This window comes from Telopea speciosissima, chromosome 8, assembly GCF_018873765.1.
Source record: "Telopea speciosissima isolate NSW1024214 ecotype Mountain lineage chromosome 8, Tspe_v1, whole genome shotgun sequence".
NCBI classification, from domain to species: Eukaryota; Viridiplantae; Streptophyta; class Magnoliopsida; order Proteales; family Proteaceae; genus Telopea; species Telopea speciosissima.
The window spans coordinates 11,066,509-11,091,111 of NC_057923.1; the positions used below are offsets into that span (position 1 = coordinate 11,066,509).

Below are 24,603 nucleotides of genomic sequence, written 5' to 3' on the forward strand. Positions count from 1 at the left end.
CAGCAAAAAACAGATACAAACTAGGACAGAGATCCTTGAAATAGCTTGTAGAACTTTAAACAATCATCAAACAGCAGTGGAGCAAAAAAGAAGGACCTTCCTTAACCAAAAAACGATAGGGTATAGCCCAAAAAAACCCCCCAAACCAAGCTCTATCGAAGAGCTCTTTCGAATCAGTCCCTCTGGCTGGCGGAAAAAGTTGCAGAAATGGCCTGGCCGAGATGTATTTCTGATCCTTAGGAGCTTCCAAGATGCTTGAGAGGATACAAGGAAAAGAAAGAGCACTTCCAAACGAAACTAGAGCACCTGGTCATTCATCATTCAGGTTGCAAACAAGAGAGAAATCGATCTGAGAAGGAAGGCTAGGTTTTCCTTCAAAGGAACTGTTCTTCACCTTCCCAACAGCCTTCTACCACCTTCAAACTCCAGGAGCAAGACGCTCTGATACCATGTTAGGTTTTAGAATGGAAGGAGAAGAAGGAGAAGAGGAGAGAAGAGAGAAGAGAGAAGAAGCTCTAGGAGAGCAAACACGATGTTGGGGATTATGTGTTATGTCTCAAACTAGAGACTAACAGGTTTATATTCAAAAGAATGAATAATTACAGAGAGGCCCTTGGCCTTATACAAATAACATAAAAAAACATAAAAACATGTGGATATGTACAAATATACCCCTGAAACTACTATTCTTAACAAATCGATCTATGCCAAGCTCTAGTTTTCTGACCATTGAAGCATGGACTTTGAGAATATTATTATGCATGTTTTTCATCTTGTCTAATCCTTGAAGGAACTTAAGTCCGTTCTTTAGTTTTTTGGTTTGGCAATTTTGTTTACTTCTGATACTTGAAGGTTTTGCAGGTGCATGCAATGGTTCCAGTTCAGTCCGTCAATCATCTCAATCCCATTCACAATCAGCATTTGCTCCATGTTTCAATGTACTATTGGAAAGGAAGGTGGGGAATTTTTTTTCAATTTTATGCACACATGTAACTGAGCAATTGAATTGCTTCTCTCTTCTATTATCAGTCAGATGCTAGTAATGCCAGAGGAGATGTATCTGCTAAGGAGTTGTCATATTTACACTCTGGAAACCAGCAAGATGCTAGACAGAATGGACGTTTGATACATAAGGAAAAGCAGGCATGTAGAGTGTCTTCAAGAAAATTACCTTTTAAGTCTGTCATTGATGACTCTCTTGATAAAGATAGACAGCGACTCCCAAATGGTGGTGATCAAAAGGTTACTGCTCCTCGTTCTCTTAACCATCAGGAGGAAAACTTGTCTGGCCGTTTCTCTAAGAAGTATGCATTTTGAAGTCAACTATATCTTGATCTTCAATATTACATTGTTACATGATTTTGCTGATACGATGACAAATTATCTCCCAACTATATTTTGTTTCAGTGCTGCTGCTATTGGATTGGAAGTGTTATGATTGTTTTAATTTTGTTTTTAATCTACCTTGTTCATTTTTAATTTTATGATGATTGTGCCATTGGGCTCATCTGTCTGTGGGGATGGTGGTGATGTCTGGCTAAAATAATGGTTGACAGTTTCTCTCTCTCAAACTTTCTGTTGACAATGGTTTCAACTTGCAAATTTCTTATAACTCGTTTTGACACTTCCTTTGCGAGCATGGGCATATGTGGCTGTTTTTGCATCTGGTAAAGCCTGTTTTAACCAATGTTTAGAAAAATAGGGTGTTCACTGAAAATTGCTTGGTATGGACAGCCTGGATTGTAGAAAAATTTGCTAAATAGGAAACCTTTATTTTTGTCTTTTGATTCTTTTAAAGATAGTAAAATCTAAAAAGAAAAAGAACACACATTTTATCTAAATAAATTAACCTTCTTTTGAGTAGTGTGGTTGTGGTCTTGAAACTAGGATCAATCTACTTCAACATCTATTTTCGGATCAATGTTTAGGATGAAAACATTCCCCCTCACCCCCACCCCTCACCCCCCCCCAAAAAAAAAAAAAAAAAAAAATAAAGAAAGAAAAAAGAAGAAGAAGAAGAAAGTAAATGAAACCATGTGCATATCGTTTTTATCGATGATCGAGAACTTGTGTTCAAAAAAGAGATAGAAAGCTGGGTGTTGGTGGTTTGTATAAAAACCATGAGGGGGTGGTGATGTTAGCCTTTTTGTGCCCTGTTGGCATAGTGGGATTCTATTGAGGCAGAGTTGAAGGCAATTATTCAGGGTATGGAGCTAGCTTTGGGCTTAGGTTGAAGTGGTATTATGGATTTATAGTAGAACATGGCTCAACTGTTTATATCTTATTAAGTAGGCCAGGGCTCTTGCTGTGCGAGGAATTTTTCTTATTTCTTGGAGGACAAGGTCTGTAAATTATATGGGCAGATGATTTGGCAAAGGGTGGTGTAGGCCTATCATGTAGTCCTCATGTGAGATGGTTGGCCTTTTGGCTCTGTTTTTGTATACTATGCCCTACTCTCTCTTTTTTCTTTTTCTGTCATAAATCTGGGTGAGGAAGGGAGAATGTATACTGCCACTGAAAGGTAAAACATCCCAGAAACTACTGATAAAATATGTACTGTGTTTAGTATGATAGAGGGTGTGTCCCTATCGTGCTGTGAGTTGAATGTTAGAGTTTTTTTTTCTCTTCCTTTCCTTCACTGTATAATACTGTTAGTAGGTTTCCTACTAAGAGTCCATAGCTGATATTATAAATTAAGGGGGAGGATTACGATAGCAATATACACTGAATCTATCGTGTGTGTGTCTCTCTTTCTTCTTCTTCACAGGTTCTGGTTGTTGAGGTTTTGTCACATGGTATCAGAGCAATGAAGAAGAAAATAAATAAATTGTTAACAAAACAAAATTTAGGAAATGGCTAGAATAATCGATGTGATTATTCAGCCCTTATATTTATAACTTTCATAAAAGAACTGAAATTACAGCAATAACCCTGTATAGCCAACCATGATAGCTATAGGGAAATAAAAAGAGAAAAATACCAAAACTACCCTTATAATGTCGGGTAACATAACTCAACACTCCCCCTCAAGTTGGGGCATAGATATCACACATGCCCAACTTGACTAGACTAGGATGAAACAACTTCCCACTCAATCCTTTGGTGAAGACATCAGCCAGTTAATCTCCAGACTTCACAAAAGGAATACAAATCTGCCCTCTCTCTAACTTCTCCTTGATAAAGTGTTTGTCAATCTCCACATGTTTGGTACGGTCATGCTGCACTGGATTGTGGGCAATGCTAATTGCTGCTTTGTTGTCACAGTACAACATCATTGGAAGATGAACAGAACCACGGATATCTAGGAATAAACTCTGAAGCCACAATAACTCACATATGCCCTGGGCATAGCACGGAATTCAGCTTCAACACTAGATCTTGCCACAACATTTTGTTTTTTACTCCGCCATGTGACCAGATTTCCTCCAACAAAAGTACAATAGCCTGAGCTAGATTTCCTGTCAGGATTACCACCCCAGTCAGCATCTGTGTAAGCTTCAATGCGAAGATGATCATGAGGAGACAAAAGGATCTCTTTTCCTGGGGTTGATTTCAAGTAATGGAGAATACGAAGAACAGTAGCCATGTGAGTGGAATAAGAATCATGCATGAACTGGCTTACTAGGCTCACAGCAACGGCAATATCTGGTTTGGTGTGGGAGAGATAAATCAGTTTTCCCACCAGTCGTTGATATTTGCCCTTATCAACAGGTTCACCATCCTTCTCTTGCAGACGAGTAGTAGCTTCCAAAGGAGTGCCACAAGGATGACAACCAAGCAAGCCAGTCTCTGATAGTAAATCTAGAACATACTTTCTTTGGGAGAGAAAGATGCCTTTGGGAGAACGGGCAACTTCAATCCCAAGAAAATATCTTAGCTGTCCCAGATCTTTTATGTCAAATTCTCGTCCCAAGAAAGTCTTCAGATGAGAAACTTCATCTGCATCATTAGCAGTCACAACTATGTCATCAACATAAACTATAAGAAGAGTGACTTTTTCTCCCTTTCGCTTGATGAACAGAGTGTGATCAACATTACTCTGTTTGTATCCACAGGAGACCATGGCTATATGAAACCTACCAAACCATGCCCGTGGAGGTTGCTTCAACCCATATAGTGCCCTTTTGAGCCTACAGACTTTCCCATGGGTCTTGTCAGAGGAAAAACATGGAGGAACTTCCATATAAACCTCCTCTTCCAACTCTTCATGAAGAAATGCATTTTTGACATCCAATTGCTGTAGGTCCCAGCCAAGGGTGACAGCACAAGACAGTAAGACCCGGACCATAGTTGTCACGGCGTCACGGCGATCCAAGTCGGTGGAAGGGTGTCACGTCGATATATCGACATGTCGCCCGCCATGGCGTTGCCATGGCGAGCATGTCGACCATGTTTAATTTTTTATTTTCTCTATTTTTAATGTCATTGAGTATGCCATAATATATGTCCTATAACATCAAAAATCAACATGAAAGTGTACTACACTACTACTAATATACTATGCCACTATGGTTTAATTCATGAAAGTGTAACTAATATCCATTAGTGTATATGAAAGTATGAAAAATTGAAAATATAGATAACCTATCAAATAATTGAAAGCAATAGTAAAAATTAAATGATAGGCTAACCATTTCTTGAAGCTTGATAGCAATAGTCTTTCTTCAGTGTGTGTGATTTGGAGCAAAGCAACCTGAACAAAGTAATAGGTATATATTAATATATATGAATTTGATGAAAGAGGAGAGGAAATTATGTATTTAAAAGCCAAAAAATAATTTAAGATAGATAACTGAATATAGGAATCAAAGATCAAATTATTAAAGTCAAGTAATCAACCAAATATAGATAACTTTAAGTCCTTAACTAATCTTCAAAGATCAAAGTTTAAAGTTCAAACTTCAAAGTTTAAATAATCCATAATCATAATATCCAAAAGGACCAAAACTAATTAATTATCATATTCATCTAAAAGATCTGCATTTGGCAGATTTTCTTGTCGTGGCTCTTCGACACCAACATAGTCATCTACGACATTCTCGTCGTCATTCACATCATCTTCCTCTTCTTCCTCATCTTCATCTAGCTCAGAGTCATCCTGAACATCAGCCATCCTTGAGCTACCTCTCCCTCTAGCATGTCCACGGCGTGAATATGTCACATCGGCTCTAGAGGTTGATGCTTGAGTTCTCCTTGGTCGGATGGGGGCTTCAATCGATGCCCCCATTGCTCTACCAACATCATCCCACGTGAGATCATCATTGGGATGGACTAAATCTTCCTCTGAATGGGTAACCATCCACTCACTAGACCAATCCAGCTCATCAAGAATTAGTGGATCATATGTTTTGTTTTTGCCTTCCAGCTCACGTCTCTGTTGAAACCTTTCATGGAGGCGGCTATTGTATTGAACATAGACTAGATCATTCAAACGAGAATGTTTCAGTCTATTCCTCTTTTTGGTATGAATCTGAATTAATAAACAAGAGAGAACAAAAAAGTCATTTTTCAATAAAAAGACATAACAAAAGTGAAAAAAAAAAGTCTAAAAAATAAATTAAAAGTAAATGTAATCATGTAAGTTAATACTTAATACTTACAAACTCAAATGTGCTCCAGTTGCGCTCGCAACTAGAAGAAGAGCAACAAAGGCCTAGTATGCGTCGTGCAAGCTTTGAAAGCTCAAAAGCACGACCTCCATTTGTACTCCACCAAGTAACTATAAAAATATAATAAAAAAACTGAATTAATAGTAATACATCATAGACATAGTAGCATACAACGTAGGTACAAACTAAAAATACTAAGTTACTTACTAGGATTTATGGTTGTCCGTTGTCTAATCGCCATATCCCTCCCGAAACAACCCTTTGAATATCTATAATCATCAATTTGCAAAGTTATCTTGTCTTGTATAGCAGGGTCAACTACCAATCTGGTCATGACATCAACCAATGAGATGTGTAGATTGGCAATCAGTTCGCCATTTTCATTTTCCTTGAACATGAAAAATTTTCCGGGATTAAGAAATAGTGCGGCTCCATACAATGGACGCTCCATCTGACACTCCCAACGCCTGTCAATGATACTTATAATTTTCTTCCACAGCCGTTCTTTATGTGCTAAATGTTCACGTATTTTCTTTTTTGCCTCTTCCATAGCAACATAAACTTCAGGCATTGCAGGCCTCTCATCACCATCAACAATCCTCAAAACAACAATAAGTGGCTTCGATGCTCTAATAAAATCCTCCACAGTGTTCCAAAATGGTACAGCAAACACCGTTTCTTCCACTTTCTTTCCAGCCTCTGTCTTTGACAAATTAGAACCCTTCCACTCATCAGAAATAAACAAATGCTTCAATGCATCCTTATGCCTAACTAAGCTCTGACATGTCAAACAAGCAGTTGCAAATCTAGTAGCTGCAGCTCTCACAAGATCTTTTTGTCCAGTTCTTTTCCTCATTGCATCAAGAAGACGTGTGTGCCTGTAGATGAAGGTGGTTATTTTTTTTGCCTTACCTATCACATTCTTAAAGTCTTTCAGACCACCTATATCCTCCAACATCAGGTCTAAACAATGGGCTGCACAAGGAGTCCAGTATAGCTTTCTTCTCTTTTCCATAAGCATTTTACCAGCCAACTTATAGTTTGAAGCATTGTCAGTCACAACTTGAATGACATAATCCTCACCAATCTCATCAATTTTGCTATCAAGCAATTCAAATAGCATTTGTGCACTTTGAACCATACCAGATGCATCAACAGATCCCATGAAATAAGTCCCCTCTGGACAGTTAACGAGAAAATTAATTAAGTGCCTTCCCCGTTTATCCGTCCATCCATCAGACATAAGAGTGCACCCATACTGCTTCCAATACTCTTCATATTTTTTCTTCATCTCTGCAGTTTCATTCACAGCATTTCTTAACAATGGCACTCTCACTTGATGATATGAAGGTGGAATATATCCAGAACCATATTGTGCAATAGACTCGCACATCACCTCAAAGGTCCTTGCCTTAATAGCATTGAATGGGATACCTTGCTGATACAACCACTTAGCAATGTGATAATCAACTCTAGCTTTTTGTTCTGGTGTCCTAAAACGGTTCTCTATAGTAGTCTGAGTAGAACTACTATTATGCCTCTCATTGACTACTTGCTCAGGAGTCCGTCTAACATGAGCATCCATGGGACCCCTTACTTGAGGCTGAGTAACCTTTCTTTTCTTAGCAATTGTCCCAGAGCTAGGAGCCACCCTAGCAGCTGTAGGAGTCTGGGATTGTCCTTCTAGTGTATCTTCTGATTGTATTTGCCCTCCAACTTCTACAGCATTATCATCACCATCATCATCATCCAATACTTCTGTAATTTGTTTCTTCTTTTTTTTATTTAGAGCTGCCCTCATCACTTGAGAAATAGAATCATTCGTCTTGGTACACTTAATAACGTCTCCATATCCACCCACCAAATGTTGCTTCAATCTTTTAATTCCACAACTCATTTCTTTGCCACAAAGGGTGCATTTAACAACATTCTTGTTTGTTAGATCTGGCCAATACCCATACTTCCACCCAGGGTCATTTGATTTGGCCTTTCTTGCTGGGTCTTCGCTTGGATCATATCCTGGAGTAGCTCCAGTACTTACAATATTTTCACCCCCACTACTAATTGGTGTAGAACCATCCATTAGTTGAGTGAAAGACACTAGTAGACTACAAAGGTAACAAAACAAAAAAAAAAACAATTAAACTGATTTTTAGCATATTAACATTAAGCTGAACTAGGATGGAATACAGTCAAAACATAAAATCCAAGTACTGGTTTTTAGCAGATTAACATTAATGGATGGAGGGGAAAAAAAAAACTGAAATTATGGAGTTGAATATGTGCTTGCTGCTGTTGTGTGTGTGACACTGTGAGTCTGTGACTGAGACTGTGAGTGAAATCAGTGAATAGTGATGGACTACTGGCTGTAATAAGTAATAACTATTAAATCCCTCCCCCCATTGTCTCTCGACTCTCTCCCTGTCTCTGTGTGTGTAAGTGTAACTGTGTATGTGTGATCCTGTGGCTGTGTGCAAGGTAAGAAGAAGAAAAAATCAAAAACAAACACCTTCTCTGTGACTGTGCAACCCTGCAACTGCAAGGCAAGAAAAAGGAAAAAAAAAAACAAAAAACAGAGATAGTTCGGCTGTAATAAATCCCTCCCCCCTTCTGTCTCTCAACTCTCTCCCTGTCTCTGTGTGTGACACTGTGTGTATGTGTGCACTGTGCAGGGCAAGAAGAAGAAAAAAAAAATGCAAGGCAAGAAGTCCCAAGGTCTGCGACTGTAAGCAAGCTAGTTGCAAGGCAAGAAGAAGAAAAAAGAAAGAAAAAAAAAAAACCGAGAGGACTATGGTTACAACACTGGCTGGAATAAATCCCTCCCCCCTCTCTCTCGACTATGTCCCTGTCTCTGTGAATCTCTGTGACTGTACAAGCAAAGAAGAAAAAAGAAAAAATAAAAAAACCGAGAAGGCTATGGTTACAGCACTGACTGGAATGAATCCCTCCCCCCTCTGTCTCTCGACTATGTCCCTGTCTCCGTGACTGTACAAGCAAAGAAGAAAAAAGAAAAAAGAAAATAAAAACCGAGAGGAGTCGAGAGTGAGGACTACTAACTGAAATAAATCCCCCCTGTCTCTCGACTCTCTCCCTGTCACTGTGTGTGTAAATGTGGCTGTGCAAGGCAAGAGAAAAAATAAAAATAAAAACGATACTACTGGCTGTAGTAGTGATCGGAGGCTGGGAGGAGAAGAACTGAAGAAGAAGAAGTTAAGAAGAAGAAGAAGAGGTCTGCCTGGGAGGAGGAAGCAAGGCAAGAGAAAAAATTACAAAAAAAAAACGATACTACTGGCTGTAATCACTACCGGAGGCTGGGAGGAGAAGAACTGAAGAAGAAGAAGTTAAGAAGAAGAAGACGAGGTCTGCGGCGTCTGCCTGGGAGGAGGAAGAAGATCCAAATTAAAAAAAAATTAAAAATTTACTTACTTGGAGAGTTGGAGTCCTGGAGATTGCCGGAGAACTGGAGAAGTTCGAACTTCGAACTTGTTCGAAGGCTGCCGAGACTCGAGAGTTGCAGGAAGCGAGGAAGTTACCGTTGCCGCTTGCCGGAGTCACGATCCCTCTCCTCTCGATTTTCCTTTTGCGATTTCTAATTTTCTATTTCCCCCATTAGGGTATAACCGTATAAGACTATAAGAGTATAAGTTATTATGTTTATTTAAGTTTTATGATAATGTGTATTGTAGGTGTAACTTGAAAAAGTTACACCTCCAATACACATTAACGAAAAAGCATCTAAGTTATTAAGTCGTTTTTAAAAAAAAAAAATATATATAAATCTGACTTTTATACATTAAATGTTCAAATATCGGTCGACATACCCATATATCGTGGTATGGCGTCCATGGCGACGCCATGGAAGCCATATCCCTCGATATTTATACATATACCATGGCGGATCTCGATATGCCCTTTCCCCCAGCGCCAGGACGCCATGGCGACGCCATGACAACTATGACCCGGACAGTGTTCAACTTCGCAACAGGGGCAAATGTCTCCTGGTAGTCGATCCCATAAGTTTGAGTAAAGCCTTTGGCCACAAGCCTTGCTTTATATCTATCCATTGTTCCATCTGGCTTCTGCTTGACAACAAATACCCATTTGCACCTGGTTGGTTTCTTACGCGAAGGAAGAACAACTAGCTCCCATGTCTCATTTTTAAGTAAGGCCGACATTTCTTTCATCATGGTTGCTTTCTACTTTGGTTCTGCTATCGCCTCCTGCCATTTCTGAGGAATAGAAACAGAGGAAAGAGAAGAAACAAATGCATGATAGGAAGGAGATAAAGCATCATAGGAAACAACATTGGAGATGGGGTGTTGGGTGCATGACCTAACACCTTTACGAACAACGATAGGTAAGTCAAGAGAAGGATCCTTACCAGATGATGTAGTAGGGTCTAAATCTGGATCAAGTGTAGACGATTGTAGAGGTGGTATGGTGGTGGTGGTAGTCTCAACTTGTCCTGTGCGCTCCCGGGTATACACTTTATCAACAGGAATTTGACTGACTGGTCTACGCTCCCCCTGATGGGGAACCACTGTAGGAGCTGAAGTTACAGAGGGCTCCCCTTGAATAGGACCCGGAAGGATGGCAGACACATCTTCAAAACCCAGATCTTGCTCCCCCTGAAGAGGTGTCTGAGAATAATATGATAAGGACTCATGGAAGACAACATCCGTGGAGACAAAAGTACGTCGAGAAGGTGGATGATAACACTTGTATCCTTTCTGGGTTGCAGAGTTGCCCAAAAAAATACACCGAATGCTCCGTGGATCAAATTTTCCATGAGAAAGGTGATTGCAAACATAGCAGACGTAACTAAAAACTTTGGGGGGAACCACAAAGGAGGAGGAACCCTGGAGGAGGTCAACGTGGGAACGACCATCAAGGACACGGGTAGGCACACGGTTGATGAGATAAGCAGCGGTAAGAATGGCATCACTCCAGTATTGGGAAGGAACCTGCTGTGCAAACATAATGGCCCAGGCCACCTCAAGGAGATGTCGATTTTCCCTCTCAGCAACCCCATTCTGGGCAGGTGTGTCAACACAGTTGGTCTGATGGACAATACCATGATTAGCCAAATAAAGTTGGAACTGACCCTCTATGTATTCTTTGCCATTATCACTGTGTAAAATGCGCAAGGTGGTATTGAATTGGGTCTGAACCATATGATGGAATAACTGAAAGCAGCGGAAGACCTCACTTTTATGGCTCATCATGTATACCCAGGTGGCACGAGTATAACAATCTATAAAGGAGACAAACCATCTATGACTAGAAATGAAAGTACAACGGGCAAGGCCCCACACATCAGAATGAACCAAAGCAAAAGGAGACTCCCTTCTTTTATTTAATGAAGAATAAGTGGAACAAGTCTGTTTGGCCAAAACACAAGCCTCACATAAAAACTCATTCCTATTACAATGCTTGATCAAGTGGGGAAACAAAATAGCTAAAGTACTAAGGGATGGGTGACCAAGCCGATAGTGCCAGAGATGAAGGTTAGGTGAGGAGGTGGATTGTAAATGATGAGCTGTAGAGGAAGCTGAATGCAAAGTAGAAGGCTGACCCGTGTCAAGTAAGTAGAGACCACCTTGCATCTTACCACCCCCAATCGTGTGCCCCGTCGCCAGATCCTGTATGACACAATGAGAAGGGAAAAATGTCAGTTTGCAGTTCAGATCTCTAGTAAGGCTACTAATAGAGAGAAGGTTGGTAGAAAAGTATGGAACATGCAAAATAGATTTTAAAGAAAGGGTAGGTGAGCAGTGTATGGAAACCTTTCCATTAATAGGAGAAAGGGAACCATTAGCCACTCGAACACTGTCTTTGCCAGAAGATGGAGAATAAAGGTGAAACACATGGGAGGAGCTAGTCATGTGGTCAGTGGCACCGGAATTGATAATCCAAGGGCTGGATACAGCCGATGCACACAGACTACTGACTGGAATACCTGAGGCAAAGTGAGAACCAGGATGGGCAGCAGGTGCAGGTGCCATAGTAGGGGCAGCGGAAGAGGCTTGGAGCATGCAACGAAAAGCTAGGAGCTCATCCTGAGTAAGCCCAATGTCAGATGAAGGGGCGGCAACAGCAGTGGTAGGAGAATCAGCCATATGAGCCTTGGGTTTAAACTTCCCACGGCCTTTCTTTTCCTCAAAATCAGCAGGCTTCCCATGGAGCTTCCAGCATTGAGCCTCAGTATGATAGAGCTTGTTGCAGTGTTCACACTTGACAGGTCCTTTAGGGACAGCAGTACCACCATCAGTAGTGGTAATAGAAGGAACACTGGAAGCAGCTTGCAAGGCAGAGCGATCAACAGTAGAGGAATGCAGCATAGCAGCCCGACGAGATTCCTCATTATGAACCAAGGCAAAGGCCTGCTCTAGTGTGGGAAAAGGAGATTGGCTAAGCACTTGCACCCGAATAGGGTCAAACTCCATATTCAGTCCAGCCAAAAAATCATAGACGGGTACTTTGTCAATGTGTTTGCGATAGGCAGCCAAATCAGTAGCAGTAGAGGGCTGATAGTCGGAGTAGTGATCCAATTGCTGCCACAAGTTTTTGAGGACAGCATAGGATTTGGAGATAGAGAGCTCCGATTGGGTAGTCGCATTAGCTTTCTTTCTAATCTCATAGACCTGTGCATCATTCCCAGTGCTACCATAAGTCTCTTTGGCACCATTCCATATAGTATGGGCTGTGTCCAAAAGGAGAAAATTGTCGGAGATATCCCCTTGCATAGAATGAATCAAGCAGGACATCACCATTGCATCATTAGATAGCCACTTGTTGAGCTGAGAACCCTCTTCCTCTGGCTTTGGTGTTGTCCTGAGAATATGGTCAGTAAGGCCACGGCCAGCTATTGTCAAATAGGTAGACCGAGACCACTTCAAGTAGTTGGAGCCATCAAGTTTAATAGGTGCAGCAAGGGGAAGAAAATCAGTCCGGGGCTGTCCATCAAGGCCAGAAGAGGCTGAAGAAGAATGAGATCCAGTCATTGCAGCAGGCAACCAAGGTCTTCAATGAAGCAGCAATCAGCCAAAGAACCCCAAAAAATCCTGGAATCGATTTGGGGAGAATTCGACCCCAAGAGAAGATGGCTGAATTGGAGCAAAAAATCCCAGATATGAAGGCTGGGAATGATGTCGAATGGAGGCAGCAAGTATGCCAAACAGATGCAGCAGCAACCAGCAGCCCAACCCCTAGATTGATTAGTGTCAGGGTTTTGAAAAAAACCCTGAGAAGAGAGATCGATAAGGGGGAGGGGTCTTCAAACAATCTGATGAAGTGGATAGAGGCTGAGAACAATAGCTGAGGAAGATTCCACAAGAGAAGAAGCAGCCGAAATAGTTATAGAGGCCTGATCTTCAAAGAAAAAAAGAAATCTCCAAATCGCAGACGAGAACTCAGCACCTATCAATCTGAAATAAAAGCATAAAAGGGAGGTAGGTTGGGGGGCAGCAGCTAGATCATAATGATCACCTCATTAGCGCTGCCCTGATGAGAGAAGGAGAACCAAAAAAGAAGAAAGAAGAAGGGATGGAGGGAGGGAAGGAGGGAAAAATTCGAAGGGAGGGTGGTGGGTTTTGAAAACCTAGATCTGAGATTATTTGGCTCTGATACCATGTGAACAAAACAGAATTTAGGGAATATCTAGAATAATCGATGTGATTATTCAGCCCTTATATTTATAAATTTCATAAAAGAACTGAAATTACAGCAATAACCTTGTATAGCCGACCATGATAGCTATAGGGAAATAAAAAGAGAAAAATACCAAAACTACCCTTATAATGTCGGGTAACATAACTCAACATAAATCAATAACAATACTGCTGCAAATACCATTCTGTTTTTTTCTTACCTGTTTACCTGCCCACAATACCAGGCTGAACCTGTTTTCTCTCTCTTTTCTCCTCTCTGAATTTGTTATCTTAGATACATCCTATCTTGCGGTCTCCCTTGATGCTGTTCGCACCTCTGGCAGACTCGCTGCCTCTCCCGCCATCGCCAACGTCTTTTAGGTGTGCTCCACGTTGTGGGACAAATTTATTTTCTGGTATCGTACAACTCACAACTTACGAATACTAAGGGCCGTGTATACTCGACTGGAGATTGACGACGGTGATGGTGACAACAACGGCATTGAATTGATCTATTGACACATCGCACTCTCAAAATGTACCTCGTGTGTGGTTTCGTCGACGGCTCTGTCAGTCTATTCGATCTGTTGTCGAGTCCTTGAGACTTTGTGGTACCTTTCTATGATTTTCTGCATGCTTCTTCATGATCTGATGAAGCACTTTACAACAGATCTCTCGTTTCAAAGCTGCAATGGTAGACTTACTTCTTGCAGGTTAGGCTGAGTGGGCTGAAGTCGGTGAGGGTGAAATTGAGGCTAGAGAGTGGACAATGACGACGTGGAAGATCTCCTCAAGGACCTCGTAATGGAGTTTGGCTGGAGCTCTCCGCCTCAACCTGCTGGTTGTGTGACTGTCAAGAGGTTGAAGACAGTCAAGTCATTCCCTTTTATAGCCTACTTTCCTCTTTTGCCCCTCTCTTTTAAATTAAATCAAATTTGTTCTTGAGTTTTATTTTGTTTCAAGATTACCCCCGTTTAATTATAACCCCCCTTATGTCCTCCTATCCCTTATTCCTCTGACATCCATTTAAGATTCCACATATTTACAATTTTGCCACCCATGTGGTACACTTGGAATAAATTGTGAAATTGTTATTCATTATAATTGCAGTTCTATTGCCATTCTGTGGGCCTATAGCACCCAATTTAGGGTCTTGGACCCCTAGATGGCATCAATTTGGGGTTGCAATTTGTTTTGAAGATAGGTACTTGCATGGAGTGATGTTTGCTGCTTTTAATTATTGAAGATTATTTGTTCGGATTTTTATAAATCTGGTCTATCTAGGATTTTATTTGCTACTGCTGTTTTTTGGTATGGGGTTTAAGTGATGCTGATTCTTCCTACCATATGATGATGTGCTATCACTTTTCATTTATTGCATTCTCCGCATTATTTGTCCACGTTTGGTGCTACACGTGAAGGGGAGATTGGAGTTATCATGAGTAATCATCTAGTATTTGAAGATTATTATTGTTGTCTACTCTAGTCATTAGTTGAAGATTATTATTATTTGCTTGTTCATGTCATCTGTTCATGTCCTCAACAACAATATCTTCTTATGAAGAGATGGTTATGCTTGTGGTATTCAGCAACAAGATTCTTTTATGTGGTTCCCAGCAACCTTATGCTGCTACTTGTGGTCCACAGTAACCTATGCTGCACTTTTACCAGTGGTTCGCAGTACCCTATGCTGCACTCTTACCAGTTGTTCGCAGTGACCTATGCTGCACTTTTATCTATCTTCTTAGTGAATATTACTACTTGCCTTCCTTGAGAAGGGCTTATGATGTTGCTGTTGCTCCTATGATATTTTGGATTGCGGGTAGTATTCTCTGCCGCTTATTTTGTTCATTGCTGTCTAGATTTATTCGACCCCTAGATTTTTCTCTATTATTGCTGCTGATGGTTGATGTGCTTGAGTTGGTATTGCTACCAGAATGAAGTTCTCTTTGCGCTCATTGGCATCCACGACTGCTATATATGTTCAAGACTGATTTTGCAGTTAATATCTATTCTTGTTGTTCCAAGCTGGAGCCTTTATATATATATATGAATTTTCTTATTGACACCTCTTACGGTGTCAAATAATTTAGAACCTTACTTTTTTGCCCTCTTAGTATTTACAATTTTTTTTGAAGGGGGTAAATATTGTAATTTCACATATGTACTCGAAATATGTGCATGACAATAACACCTTTTGATAATGACATAATGATACAAGTTATTTTTGAAAACCCTTTTATTCCCTTAACTTAGAATTTTTGAAAATAAGACAAGGGGCAGTTTAAAGAAGGTGTCAAGTTCTAAATACACCTATAGAGGTGTCACACACATCAAATCTCTCTCTCTCTCCAGCTTGAGAGGGAGTGTTAAGATATGTACTGTGTTTAGTACGATAGAGGGTGTGTTTCTACTCCCTATCGTGCTATGAGTTTGAGTCTCAGAGTTGCTTTATGTTAAGTCATAGAGTTGTTTTTGGTTCCATTTCTTTCCTTCATTGTTAGTAGACATCTACTCTTAGTAGGTTTCCTACTAAGAGTCCATAGCTGATATTATAAATTGAGGGGGAGGACCACGATAGCAATACACACTGAATCTATCGTGTCCTAGAACTCTCTCCCTCTTCTCCAACTCCATCGTCTCTCTCTCTCTCTCTCTCTCTCTCCTCTTCTTCTTCTTCACAGGTTTTGGTTGTTGAGGTTTTGTCACAACTCACAACTACGAAGGATGAAATACAGCAGCAGGAAGTTAAGAATCAAATTATATATAGAAGGCATATAAGTTCTGTTCAAAAGGCAATACCCTAAAGTCCCGGGTTTTTTACACTATTCCTTCTTTGTTTTATTCTTTATTCTTTATTATTTTGTTGGATAAAGCTATTTATGTATTCTTCGATCATTGTGTAAATGTTGATTTCATGAATCACATATGTATTTATGCAGCATGAGGCAATACCTTAAAGTCCCAATTTTCTACAATCCTTCTTTGTTTTATTCTTTATTCTTTTTTTTTTGTTGGATAGATCTATTTGATGTATTCTTCGATAATGTGTAAATGGTGATTTCATAAATCACATATTTATTTATGCTGTCATTTTGGAGATTTATTTTCTTTCTCATTACTAATGTAGGATGTTAGTTCTATAACCACTGTTTATTTTTGTTTGAACTGAATGGAAACTTTGTTAAACTTTTGTAATCTTGATTAGGAGGACTTCTTCTGAGCTCCAGACTTTACTTGATTCGAAGACTAGGAAGGTATGTCATTTTAGTATTTTACTTTCTTTTCCTATAAATGCAGCTTGCAATTCATTTTTGATAAACAATATAATTTACTGGAAAAAAAACAAAGTGGGTAAAAACTCTAGATAGACCAGGCCAAACAAGGTCCAAAGGAACCATTTTTTTTTTTTGATAAGGTTCCATTGGTTTCCACATAAAAGAGGTGGAAAATGAAAAATTTCCTGTAGGATAGATTTTGTCACAGTTTGTTTTGACATAAAATGCGAAAAAAATGACTTTGAGAAACAAGAAAATTTTCATATGGAGTAAAATGTTACATTGAAAGAAACGGTGCTTTAGCAATGGAAAACGGTTTGGTGATATGGGAAGAAAGTTAGAGACTCCAAACAACCAGGGCCATTAATGAAAGCACACCAAAATAAATATCCAATGCATGAGGTATAATAAAGCGCAGTCTGTACTCTGGAATTGGGACAGAACTACATTGGCATCACCTCTACCTATGAACAGCTTCCTTAGCCTTTCGTAGAAGGAGCATAACCAAGGAAAACACATTTAAGGGCCTTAGGATCAAGTTTAATCCAAGCAAACTTATTAACATGCTCATAGCACACACACCTAAATACTTTGAAAGGAAGAGAGAAGGCTGAAACAATTTGGGGGGGGGGGGGGGAAACAAAATTTCTAAAGGAGATTTTGAGACCAAGGATACTAGAAGGCATACGATTCATTAAGAAGACAAAAATAAGGAGAGCATTGGACCATAAAGTCTTAGGGACATGCATACCAAATAGTAGACTCCTAGTCATGATGCAGGTGCACTACCTTGGACCAACCCAAACCCATTTGGCTATCCAAACGGAAATGAACCGGGTCCAGTTTGAGTTTTTGGAGTCTAGTAGGATTTTAGGAAGTTTATTTATTTGGGAAAATATTATGTAATCTTTTATTGTGGGTAGGATACATAGGACGGTAACTTGGTACTTTCCTTGTTGGATATGTTTCTACTTTTGTTTTAGGCTATGTACAGGTTTTCTTTTCCTATTTATGTGTATGCTGGTACCGATAAAAAAATCAGAGATTGAATAATGAATTGAATAGTGAGTATTGACTGCCTGTGTGGCTGGCTGTGTTCGTTTTTCTTCCTTTCCCCATCCCCCCCTTTTTCTTCTTATGCGTTCCTCTCTCCCCAGCAACACTGATTTCTTCTCAGATTTCCCCTTCTCCTTAACCAGCCCTCCACCAATTTGGTGTTAGAGCCAAAGGATCCATCTCTTTCTTTCTCTCTCTCATCCCATTCTCCTTCTTCCCTATTATACTGTTCATCTGATACCAGCAAACAAAAAGAAAAAAAACCCTGCGTATCACTCTCCATCTCCCACCCCTCTCCTTCGACCTCACTGATATCCACTCCCTTTGATTCCAGCGACCCATCCCTCTTAATTCCCTTAGCAAAAACCCAACTCACCGAACCATTAAAACCCTAAACCCATCTCATTCCCGCAACAAAACCCCTTCCCAACACCCACCGAACACTCACTGTTACTCACGAACCCACTGTGGATCACGAAAACTCGCACCACCCCTACTGTGACTTCAATTGAAACCCTTTCTAGGGTTCAGCCAGCAACCAAAACGAAAGAAAAAAAAGGGGGTAGAAGAAGAGAAGCAAGAGCGAGAAGCATAGACTTGAATAAAAAAGAAAAACACTCGTACCTAAGGGTGTCAAAATGTAACCGGAACCGAATACCGAATCCAAAACCGAGCCGAATTAATCGAATCGAACCGGACCGAATTAATTCGGTTCGGATTTGGATCCACCAAGCAAGATTTTAATTTTGGTCTGTTCGGATATGGTTTCAATGTAAGAACCGTCGGTTCTAACTGAAACCGAACCGAACGACCGAATCTAAATCCCTAGTTTTTTTTTAGTTTTACAACTTTACGTTTGACAGTTGATCTTTAGGCTTCAGGTTTTAATGCTTTAATGCTTTATTCCTTCATTCCTATGTTGCAAGAGACTCTTTACCTTCCAAAGTTCCAAGTTCCAACCTTTTACAAATTTTAAAAGGTTTTACTATCTCTATTCTCTATGACTCTTCGTCTCTCCCAAGTTCCAACCTCGTACAATTTTTGAATTAAATTGATTTTCAAAGTGTGCATTTAAAGATGTAAGGCCCAAAAATACAAGATGGGCATTTGTAGGACTTTTAGTAGTAGATGTTGTTGGGAATTTAAAGCCAAATAGTAAAACGGTTTAGCAAAGCGAATAGAATTTAAGTTGTATAATCGAATTAAAACCGTATCAAGATCCGAATTGGAACCATAACCGAACCGAACCGAGCAGGTTTGGATTTGGATTTAATTCTAGAACTGAGGCAGTTCTCGGTTCGGATTCGGATCACACTATCACTTCCTGGAACCGAACCGAAACCGAACCAAATGACCAAAATCGAACCATAGTTGTCACGGCGTCACGGCGATCCAAGTCGGTGGAGGGGTATCACGTCGATATATCGACATAACGCCATGGCGAGCATGTCGACCATGTTTTATTTTTTATTTTCTCTATTTTTAATGTTTTAATAGATGTATACTCGAGCCAGGTTTTATTTTTTCTCTATTGTTTCTCAAGTTTTAAGAAGAAAATTCAGAAATCGAAGAAGAAATCGAAGAGGGAAAGAAGAAATCGAAGAGGGAAGAAGAAATCGAAGACAGGAAGAAGAAATCGAAGAGGGTCGCCATGCAACCTTCTCCAGCGCCAGGACGCCATGACAACTATGAACCGAACCAATTGACACCCTTACTCGTACCTGGTTCAGGACCCTTTGCCGCGTCAATTCCCCACATCGGTGTCCTCCGTTGGCCGTCGCGGTTAAAGTCTTAGTCCTCCACCCCTCTTCTGTTGCAGCCAGCGTCATCCTCGCTGGTTTCCCTCTGGTATGACAGTAGAAGACTCCAGGTCGAAGTCGTCTACTCTTTCCACGATAAGTCCACTTTTGTCCCCAGCTTTCCCATTTTTTGCTCCCCCTACGTCATACCTTTTTCAAGTTTCAGATTTTATTTTTCCAGAATTATCGTTTTCTCCTATTTTTATTTACTTTGTCCCTTTTTATCAACTTCCAAGTTGTTCCTCCCCCCTACATAACGCTGTTGACACCCACGTTGGTGTACTTAAAGGGTTATTTCCCTTTTATGTTGGTTTTCCAAAACTGCCCCTTTATTCCACCTTGTCATTATTTTAGCCTCAATTCCTAGATTGCCCTCTATTTTAAATTCTTAACCTTATTTCGTCCTTATTCTGATGTCTAATAGCCCTTCGAGATTCTATTTATTTACAACAAAGCCGAACCTGAGGCTACATCATGAAGGTTGATCGATACAATTTGCTCCTTTCAATTAGAGATGGTTTCCGTAAATTGCAAACAACACTTATTGATTTGAAAACAGGTTGTCGGGAGTTTGCCAATCAATAATCACTTCTATGATAAGGTGTCAAGCATGATAGAATCTTCCGAAAGCGGATCAGAGGTGGACAACAAATGTGACGATCAAGTTCAAGTGAACAATCCGATCAAAGTTGCGGTTGAAAAATTGATTGACGGTCCGATTCCAGTTGTGAAACCCCACGACCAGATTCTCATTAAAGACATGTTGTTTGCCAACGAACATCAGAAAATCATGATGGTTGATCATGAGATGCACTGGATCATCACTCCATCAAAGTAGATGTTTGTGGATGCTGATTCTCTCATTTTTACAAAACTCGAGGTCGAGTTTTTCTCAACACCGGAGGAATTGATGCAGGCTCACTACCTTGGACTGACCCAAACCGATTTGGGTTTCCAAATGGAGAAGAACCGGGTCCAGTTTGAGTTTTTGGAGTCTATTAGGATTTTAGGAAGTTTATTTACTTGGGAAAAATATCATGTAATCTTTTATTTGGGTAGGATATACAGGACGGTAACTTGGTAGTTTCCTAGTTGGATATGTTTCTATTTTTGTTTAAGGCTACATATAGGTTTTCTTTCCTTATTTATTTGTATGCTGGTACTGATAAAAAAATCAGAGATTTAACAATGAATTGAATAGTGAGTATTTAGTGCCTGCATGGTTGGTTGCATGCATTCTCCTTCCCTTCCCCCTCCCCTTCTTCTTATGCGTTCCTCTCTCCCCAACAACACTGATTTTTTTTTCTCAGATTTCCCCTTCTCCTTAACCGGCCCTCCACCAAGTCACTACCCAGAAATGATGATTTCCGATCAGCTACCCCATTCAGTTGGGGTGTGTAAACTCAAGCTAGTTGATGGACAAGGACATTATCGGTAAAAAAGTTATGGAGCCCACCATGCATATACTTTACCCCCTGTATCAAAGCACACAATTTTAAGTCTAGTATCAAATTGAGTGCAAATCTTCTGGTAGAAATTTTTGAAAGCATCATAGACATAGCTTTTGTGTTTCAATCGAAAAACCCACGTAGTGCGGGAGCAATCATCAACAAATGACACAAAATAGAGATAACTCAATAAAGAAGTGATGGGAGCAGGTCCCCAAACATCGGAATGGAAAATATGGAAGGGAATAGTAGATTGATTACCATGGTAAGGATAAGAAGAACGAAAGTGTTTAACAAACAAATGTGGTTTACATTGAAATACGTGGGAAGTAAAAATAGAAGAAAACAAATGTGACAACTGTTTTTTCATAACACCAAAAGATGGATGCCTAAACGTTGATGCCAAACCATCACAAAATTAGCAGTGTTGTTTTTAGTTGTTACTACGCCCACACATATGATTGAGCTATAGTAGAAAAAGATGGTCTGGCTTCAAGAAGATAAGAGTCCTTTTTCTCTTCACGTCCACTGCCAATCATCCTCTTCGTTACCAAATCCTGAAAAGACAACAATTCAAGGATTTGGTTAAGTGACTCATAGATAGGAGGTTAGTGGCAAAGTTTGGAACATGAAGAATAGAGTCAAGAGATAGAAGAGGAGAGATGGAGGAAAGAGAACCATCAACAACTCTAACATTATGCCAACCAGAGGAAACATAATGTGAATCATAACATTGGGACATACCGGTCATTTGGTCAGTGGCTCTAGAATCAATGACCCAAGAAGTGGAAGTGGCTGAGGTAGAGGGATGCAATTTTGAAGCAAAAGGATTTGACACTTGTTTGTTGAAAAGGAGCTACCCAATTGTGACACAACCCATCGAAAAGATACAAGATCTTCACTTGTGAGGGAACTATGGTCTGCCTATAGTCCAGATGGATACCACATGTGTTCAGTTTTAGCCATCACAGAGTATGCTCTAGCTCCCCCTCTCCACCACCACACATACCAGTAGGCGCACGGTCATGACGTACCCATCAAGTCTCCCTAGAGTGCCTGGATTTGCCACAATGGTCACATTTGAGCTTGTCTCTGTCATCCCCATGGTTTGACCCTTGGCCTCTTCCTCCATCATGCCAATCTCTATGAGAGCTAGAGGAAAGAGTAGATCTTTCAAGTGATGGTACAGTGTCCATGGCGACTCTTTTGGTCTCCTCACTTTGCAAGTAGCTACATACTTCATCTAAAAATGAAAGAGGTGACCAGCCCAAGATTTGCACCCGGATTAGTTCATATTCGGGGTTTAACCCGCCAAGGAGAATTAGAACACGCTTCTTCTCAAGTGTTCTATACACCTTTGCTTCATCTTTAGGATTGGATAGCTGGAGGTCGCTTTAATGATCATACTCCTCCCAGGCTCCTAGAGACCAATAATTCTGTTATAATACTCAAAGATAGTTGGAGGTCCCTTTAATGATCATACTCCTCCCAGAGACCAATAATTCTGTTATAATGCTCAGAGTTAGCCCTGTCTATTTGCCTGGCCGAAACCAGGTCCAAAATCGAGACCTTGAACCGTGCGTACATAATGCGGGGCCTAAGCTATGCATGTCTTTCCTCACCACTTCTATGGTTAATTTAGGCCTGCCCCTGGTTCTTTTAGTACCTTCAATTTGAATCAAATCACTCCTTCGTACTGGAGCATCCTGAGGCCTTCGTTGAACATGGCCATGCCACTTCAAACGACTCTCATGTAGCTTATCGTGAATCAGAGCTACTCCCAACTCAGCTATAATATGGTCACTCCTTACTTTATCTTTCTCAGTCTTGCCACACATCCATCTCAACATCCTCATCTCTGCTACACTTAGTTTATCTATATGGCGCTTCTTAACTGCCCAATATTCCGCATCATACATCATAGCCGGTCGTATGGCAGTCTTATAAATTTTCTTTTAAGCTTTAAAGGAATACGCCGATTGCACAACACTTCAGACGTACCTCTCCACTTCATCCATCCTATTTTAATCCTCTAGGAAAAATCATCCTCTGTATCACCTTCTTTATTTATTATTGAGCCCAAATATCTAAAATAATCACTTTATGGAATCTCTCTCTCATCAATATTCACAACCTCATTAATTGTCCTAGTATGGCCAAAGTTACACACCATATATTCTGTCTTTGTTCTACTTATCCTAAGGCCTTGTGATTCCAAGGTTAACCGACTCCTTTTCCCATTTCAAGATGAGTAATGCAGCCTTCTGGGGCCCCTAATTTTTTTTTTGGGTGAATAAAAATTTCATTACCAAAGGAAAGAAAAAGAGGGGAGGAAGAGTGAACAAACAAGCACAAGCCAAATACAAAGCCCTACCAAAAAAGGCAAGGACAAGCAAAAGAGGGAAAGAGCCCTAACAAAATCAGCGAACCAAAGAAAGGGGAAAAATAAATGGCCTTCAGGAGACGACCAAAGCCAACCTCGACAAATACAGAGTTCTATCCTTGATCCAAAGGCTCACAACAGAGGGCATGATCTCTGATATCCAAGCTCTGAGGCAAAATCTTTTTCGAGCAGGGCAGGGAGTAGGCGCTGTAGGGACGGATCTTAGGGAATGGAGGGGGCTGGGGTTGCGACGGCGAAAGACTCTAAGGGTCGGGGGGGTATAAGACTGGGTCGCAGAGGGGGTCAAACCGATGTTGGAGATTAGGCTCAAATAAGTGTGGGCTGGGAGGGAAGGGTTAGAGCAAAGGGGCAAACGACAATAAGGATTTGGGCCTTTTGGCCCATCAGGATTAGTCAAAGAGGATTGGGAGGTGGGCCGGGTTAGAGAGGGAATGGGCAGAGAAGGAGTAGGGACCATAGTTCAAGAACTCGCGAGATCTCGCCGAGTTTCTCGGTTTTTGGAAAAGCCGAGCCGAGACTACCAATATCTCGGCGAGATCTTGGATCTCGGTTGGAACTCGGTTTCGACCCATTATTTTAACCCACCTACCACTTAAATACCTTACCTAATTGGACAAAACTGGACATATCTCGACGAGATCTCGGGTTGACCCAAAGTTGAGGCTTCGAGTTGAAAAAAAAGAAATGCACCTACTCGGCGAGAGATCTCGCCTCGTCTCGGTTTTTCTAAGAGTCAAGTTGGTACCGAGACTCGAGTTTTAGTACCTTGGTAGGGACCACATGGGTTGCGTTAGAGGGATTCACCAAAGGGGTTGCGTTAGAAGAGAGAGAGGTTAGGGAGAGGGAGGATCGAGGGCCCAACAAGGACTTGGTTAAACCTTTGAGAAAGGGGGTAATCCCTAGGTTTGATGGGGCTGGCCTAGGTGGAGTCAGAGGAGAAAGAGTAGGCGCAGAGGAAGGGGAAGGGGTGGGGGCATGGACAGTCTGATGAGGAACAGAGGAGATTGGCAAAGGAGCGATATGTCGATTGGGAGGGGAGATGAGGATCAGAAGTCGGATCATTGGGAGATGGGATAGCAACATTGTCGCAAAGACCAACGGACAAGAGAATGGCGTTTTGGACCAGTGGTAGCCGATAGAGGGACCGACAGACTAGCGGAAGGATGACCTCGGGGAGAGTTTGAAGTCGGGAGCTCTTTGCATCGGGGTCTGCGATATCTGCTTCTTATGCGGCCACGGTTAGGGCCACAAGAAGTAGAGTTTGCCGGAATGGATGGAGGCGAAGGATAAATAGAGTAGCCAGGGCCCTTCGCTGCATGGTCCATCGACGCAAGCGATCGCATACGAATCCAGGTAGGAT

The 24,603-nt window shown here is 40.9% G+C and overlaps 1 protein-coding gene across 3 annotated transcripts in view; it reads left to right on the top strand.

Moving 5' to 3' along the window:
* The window catches only part of LOC122671504 (ubiquitin-like-specific protease 1D), an 89,612-nt gene that overhangs the window by 22,160 nt on the left and 42,849 nt on the right, over positions 1 to 24,603 (top strand). Inside the window, exons 3-5 of one of the 3 annotated variants that reach the window (XM_043868757.1) lie at positions 853 to 956; positions 1,144 to 1,304; positions 16,467 to 16,515. In XM_043868757.1, the coding sequence (XP_043724692.1) occupies positions 853 to 956; positions 1,144 to 1,304; positions 16,467 to 16,515 (314 nt within the window). Of the gene's footprint in view, positions 1 to 852; positions 957 to 1,029; positions 1,305 to 16,466; positions 16,516 to 24,603 lie in introns of all 3 variants that reach the window. The other 2 variants (XM_043868756.1, XM_043868758.1) reach the window with 2 other exon arrangements.